Raw genomic sequence first — 6,380 nt, 5'->3', positions numbered from 1 at the left:
TGTCAGGAATATTGACCTGTTGTTTGGTTTTGGTATGAGAGTAATGCTGGCCTTGTAAAATGAGTTTGGAAGTGTTCCTTCTTTTTCTATTTCTGGAAGAGTTTGAGAAGGATTGGTGTTAATTCCACTTTGAACGCTTGGTAGAATCCACCAGTGAAGCTACCTGGTCCTTACTAGTGATTAGACTATTCACATTTCCTGTTTTTTTCATGATTCAGTCCTGGAAGGTTGTATGTTTCTGGGAATTTATTGTTACTGGCATCTGATTAATTGTGGTACTCTCTTAGGCTCCTTTGTATATCTGAGGTGCAGCTGTAATGTCTTCCCTTTCATTTCTGATGTTACTTATTTGAGATCTTCTTATTCTTGGTGAGTCTATTTAAAGGTTTGTCAGAGGAGCTCTGTTTTGAAAAGTCAGGCTGTGGAGCAGGACAAGAAACCATTTCAATGGTAGTGTCAATTCTCCTTCTTAGTCAGAAACTATTTTCCCCATAAATACAGATATCAGGGATAAGTTTTCTTTTCAATCTACATGATGTCCTGGAGGTCAGAAAAAGAATATTTCTCTTTCATAACCTAGCTCACTTCCAGAGTAGGCACTCAGATCTACGAGGGTGGAATCCTTCTTAGATCACAGCGACAGCAGAATTTAATAGAAAGACGTCTTCAAAGCCAGATCTTTGAAATCTTGACTCTAATTAGCTTTACGAGCTTGGGTAAACTGAGTTAAAGAACCTAGTCTACAGAACCCTTTTTGTCACAATAAATGCTAATTACAACCATTCTTTGTATTCCTCTGCTCTTTGAAGACCTATCAGCAGGTCAGAGCTGCAGGTCACGAGGATCTAGATCTCAGGTCTCACCAGCTTAAAATGTCATGAAAGCGTCCTCTCAAAGACTGAGATTTAGAACTGTCATCTGCTCTGTGGTCCTCCTGAAGCCAGCTCCCACGTTCCACATGTAAATCTTGTCTTACGGAGGAATCCCTAGGCCATCAGTAAAGTTCTCTGCATCGAGCTTTCAGCTGGGGGCCTTAGGTTCTCTGCTCTTGCCACAACAGACTTCCAGGCACACATATGACTAGTCCATTAAACCCACTGTGGGTAGAGAAAGAAGATAAAACAAATACTAAGTGTGTATGGTATTTGGTTCTACAGGGCAAGGTAGTCTCAGTGGGAACAGACAGGGTGCAAGTTAGAAAAATGGATGGAGTCATCTGTACTTACCCTCACTTTGAGTCTGTGCAAATAAAGTCTCCTCTCCCTTGCTGACTTGATACTGTGATAAATCCAAGTATTTGTTTTTCTGATGGTAGTCTGGAAACTTAATGGGTGTCTTCTACCTCTTGTTTTTCTGGTCTTCAGAACTTCTAAGAGGCAACCTACTACATCTGAGATTGGCAAATTATGGCTTTTTCCCTTTTTGATGATGGAACATAGCCATGCATATTCAGTTGTGGGTTGTCTATGGCTACTTTTGTACTGAAACAGCAGAATTAAGTATCTGCAATACAGACATGGCCTGCAAACCTAAAATACTATCCCTTTAAGAAAAAAAGCATGCCAACCCCAGTAGGACTTCATTTCTCATTTAGGGCAATGGATCACGTGACTAGATATCAAGGCAAAGCACCTTTGGAAGTGGCCAGTTTAAAGCTGGCCAAGGTAAGTTTTTTTTTCCCCCCTCCAAACTGTAAATGCATAAAGAATCATCAGGAAGATTTTCTGCATGCTACTCATCAGGGACACATACATGAGCTTTCCAGGTAGGGACTATAGTACCCCATGGAAACAGCCCGTCTCCAGTACTAGGTGAGCCGTTAAAACATTAAACAGTATATAATAACAGAGTCAAAATTACTACTTGTGGACTAAAACAAAGGACACATTTCCACTACAACAGAAATAAATTTTAATTCATTGAAAAGTGCAGCAGTGAACAGGGTCCTTTGAAGGGCACTTTCTAAGTCAAATGACTGAGATGACACAGAGCCAGGGCAGGACTTCCAGGAACAGATGAGGCAAACACAGGAATTCACAGAGTCAGTGGGACCTAAGTGGTGGTGAAGCGAGAGACCTAAATATTCCCACCTAGTTCCACTGGTGGATCAGTTTAAATACCCCTTTGCTGTCTCTTAATAAGGATCCTGGGACAATTTATCTTCTTCTGTTAAAATACTAGTCCTTAGACCCTTAGAAGTAAATTTAAGAACAGTTGCCAGACTACCCTAATGTTGTTAATTAAAACATCTAGAAACAGCACCGCTGGTCGAATTCAAAGATGCTCAAAAGGCATTCCCTACTTTTTAGTTGCAGGGAATGTTATTGTATTTGAAGGAGAGCTTTGTAGTAGGAAGTCTAATAAGGCAAAATCTTTACTCATCCCCAAGATCTCTGTTCATTCCTAATAGTTACAGTTCTCTATTCTGAAGGGCACCCGGTCTTCTTAAAAGGGAAAATAAACCTCCAGTCAGTACAATTGAGAGAAAAAAGGCAATCCTCCTGCAGTGAGGCCCTTATGCATATTCTGAGGAATTTCAGTGCATTTTATGGTCTGTTAGTCTATAAACCGAGGCTTCTTTATGAAAGATGATTTTAGCATAGACCCAGAGAATGAAGCCAGTCCAAGAGAAAAAAATTAGAGACCATTTAAAAATGAGAGGTACAAAGAGGGCTTCAGTCCATCCCCCTACCAACCCAACCCAAAATCTGCATGTAAGAGCAGGTAGTTGATCTGCGTTACTCTCATGACCTCATCTGCTTTTAGGAAGCAGCATCATAAAACTGAATAATGTCACATCACAGTACAAGACCTGGTAAGAGTTGGTTTGTTTTTATTTGGGAATAACTGGTCAACTTTCATTAATGTGGAAACTGACTGATTAATGTTAAGAATCATAGAATAAAGCTGATACCCATACTCAACACTGTAGTTTGCTTTTAGTTACAAAACTGTTAGAATTTCTTTTCCTAAAACAGTTCAAACAGAAGTATTCATTTCTCTTGCCCATTTCACCTCTAAATACCACAATTACTGGGACTGTGTGAGGTAAAGGAATAAACCTAATGGCTATTAACCCAACATGGCAATCTGGGATTGTGATAGAAAGTCACTTATTATGGCCATGTGTTACAAAGTGCTTAAAGCTCAACCTAGGACCTTACATAAGGCTAAAATCAGACTGCCTGAGTGGGACAGGTTATAAACCATAGATCCTCTTCTTACCTGCTGCCCCACCATCAACTAGCCTTCTTGTGAAGACAACATAAGAATGGGGATTAGTCTTTGAGCCAAGAGACAGAAATATAGGTGTTCTAAACAGTGAGGAAGCATCAAAAAAAAATCTAATTTTGACAGAGAAACAGTAAACAAGGCCCAAACTGCACCAGACTCCAAAAACTCAGGAAGAAGTTAGCTGAGAGGGAAGAAGCTAAGTAGTTGGTACTTCACATCAACTCTAAAATTCTTACATCTTATAACAAATGAACAGAATGTCAGCAAAATGCAGAGGGAGTGTCACAACTTCACTTGTGGGCCTGGAACCCAGGCTCCCTGCTGGGCAGGCACTTAGTACACCTAATTTATGGCCTTTCATCAACCGGAGAGCCCTACCTACAGAAGGCCCTCCGAAAACACAACCTTCACCAACCCTTGGAAGTCCTTCTCTGCTGAAATACTTAACCCACTTTTTCAGATCTTAGAGGGGAGACATTCCCTCAACAGCCCTGGTGTTAACGGGCTCCCTATGTGAGCAGTCACTGGCAAGTAGATGTCTATCACCTTCAGGAACTACTTAGAATTAGCCTGTACCAAAAGCTTGCTACTGTTCTATTTCAATGAAGCACAAGCCCAGAATTCCCAAAAATGAATAGAGCTTGGTTGATAAGTTTTGAATTTGTGACCTTATCACGTTGTGATGAGTATTATAAAAAGTGTATTTTTACTAATCTAAAACCAATGGTTTTTGTTTTTAATCAGGTGGTTCAGCTCTGATGGTGGTTCTTCAAGCCATGTGATATTGGTATTTTTGATAGTGAAGTGCTCAATCTGGAATGCTATGCAGGTCCTCTGATTTTAGGTCAAGCTGGATACCAAAAACATTTCCCACCCCCAGCAAAGCAGTGCCATTTATCTGAATGGATTTATAAGTCCAGATCACATGGGGACTAATTAAAAACTGTGGCCCCAGGACAAAAAGGGTTTGGTGAGAACAAAGATCTCAGGAGTATTGTCATCAGCTAAATAAAGGGACCAGGGACAGCCACTCCTGACACACAGGCAGAGTTCACAGTTTAACACATTGCACAAGGAAGTCAGCTGATTGGGTTGCTTTTTCAAACAGGACTTAAAGCCAGTCCAGAAACCCTTCCAGGCGTGGTCTTGAAGACTAGCTACAGACACCTACTCCAATCACTTCATCAGAAAGAGGTGAGCAGAGATCCAACCGCACAGGTGCTACAGAAGGTGTTTTGAAAATCTTCGTGTCCTGACGCTGCCATGATTGCTGAACATAAGCCGAGGGTCAAACCTATACCTGGGGACAGAAAAAGCGTAAGACAATGCGGCATTAACTGTTGTGAGCCATTGAGTACTTCATTCAGAATATTAACTGGAAAGACTGGCAGGAAGGGATACAAAAGAAGCAACTAAATCACCAGAAGAGGATCTAGTGGGAAAGTAGTACAGAGCAGGAGTACTTAGTAATTAAGAGCAATTCCATCATAAGTCAGTGAGCACAAAATAATATAGTAAAAGTGCAGAAAAGAAAAACAGAGGTAAGGCAAATCTTGAAAGGTGTTAGGAGGAAAGGTTAAAGCTTTTCGGGGGAGGGAGGGATCCCTAAACTATAAAGCAGCCTGGTGCAAGAGTGTAGCCCTTGCTGAAAGCTCCTGCCGCATTTTCACAGCCCCGTCTTCTTTTACGTTTTGACACACAGACCGTGGTGTGTAAGAGGTAAGGTATGCACTTCAGACAGGAGCTTGAGTCTGGCTTATTATGAACATAGGTAAGTCACTGACATCTCTGGCCACCAATAAAACAGGAAGGCAACTTATGTGAAGTATCTAGCACATAAAATCAATTCTGCCTGCTGATGCAGAAGATGTGGGTTTGATCCCTGGGTCAGGAAGATCTCCTGGAGAAGGAAGTGGCAACCCACTCTAGTCTTCTTGCCTGCGAAATCCCATGGACAGAGGAGCCTGGCAGCCTGTAGTCCATGGGGTCACAGAAAAGTTGGACACAACTTAGCAACTAAATAACAAAGGAATTTAAAAGCCACGTGGACTTTAGCTTAAGCCAACATCAGCAAAGCCAGCATTGAGAATCTTAGCCCTAACCCTCCAGAATGTAAACAAGACACTTAGTAATGGTTAAAAAAAACAAAGCAATTTCATGGAAGAAGGCATAAGAGAGTAAGGTGTTGTTGAGACCATCTGGATTATGTAAGTGGCTGAACCCCATTAAAGCTTCTATATAAACCTTAAGGTTCTGCCAGGCAGGTGTGGAGATCTACTCATCTTGTGAACGCCCAAGACAAGCCTCTCATACAAGCTGAGGCTTGTTCAAGCAAGATAATGTGTCCAAGGATCAACAGCTGTTTTGAGGATGGAGACAAGATGGCTGGGTAGAAGGATATGAACTTACATCTTCTCATGAAGACAAAACCACAACTACCTGCTAAACAAACACTGGCAACCCCCTCCCCCCACCATCCCCAAACTTACCAAAAAGATATCCTACATCCAGAGACAAAGAAGAAGCCACCACAAGGCAGTGTGGATGGGAGGGGGGGTGAGAGAGACAGGATCATGTATCTATATGGGCAAGTCCCTCTGCTGTTCGCCTAAACTCTCACGACATTGTCAATTAGCTACCCCCCAATACAAAAAAAGAGAAAAAGCCACAACAAGACAGCAGGAGGGGTGCAACTGTGACAAAATCAAACCCCACACCCATGGGTGGGTGACCCACAAACTGGTAAAATATTTTATCACAGAGGTTCTCCCACCAGGGTGAAAGTTACGAGCACTACATCAGGCTCCCCAGCCAGGTGGTCTTGCATTGGGAGGAGGAGCTCCGAAAGCATTTGGCTTTGAAGGCCTGTGAGTTTAGACTTGGGGAGGAAGAGAAACTCCACCCTTGGAGGGTGCAGACAGTATGCACCAGGACCCAGTGGAAAAGCACTGTTTTCATAACGTCTGAGCCAGATCTATCTGCTGATGTTGGAGGGTCTCCTGGGGACGCAGGTGGGCAGCTGTGGCTCCCTGTGGGGACAGTGGCACTGGTGGTGGTAGTTCTGAGCAGTACTAGTTGACACGAGCCCTCCTGGAGGCTACCTTCTTACAAGGCCCGGCCTCACCCAACAGCCTACAGGCTCCAAG

At 42.6% G+C, this 6,380-nt stretch overlaps 1 protein-coding gene across 1 annotated transcript in view; it reads right to left on the bottom strand.

Annotated features, from left to right (window-relative positions):
- Positions 1 to 1,887: 1,887 nt before the first annotated feature.
- Positions 1,888 to 6,380, bottom strand: part of GNS (glucosamine (N-acetyl)-6-sulfatase) — a 50,278-nt gene continuing 45,785 nt past the window's right edge. Inside the window, exon 14 of the mRNA XM_010841583.1 lies at positions 1,888 to 4,534. Within this exon, the coding sequence (XP_010839885.1) occupies positions 4,456 to 4,534 (79 nt within the window). The 3' untranslated portion in view covers positions 1,888 to 4,455. The remainder of the gene's footprint in view (positions 4,535 to 6,380) is intronic.

This window comes from Bison bison, unplaced genomic scaffold, assembly GCF_000754665.1.
Source record: "Bison bison bison isolate TAMUID 2011002044 unplaced genomic scaffold, Bison_UMD1.0 scf7180017864163, whole genome shotgun sequence".
Classification (NCBI taxonomy): Eukaryota; Metazoa; Chordata; class Mammalia; order Artiodactyla; family Bovidae; genus Bison; species Bison bison.
This window is presented reverse-complemented; position numbering and strand designations above follow the sequence as displayed.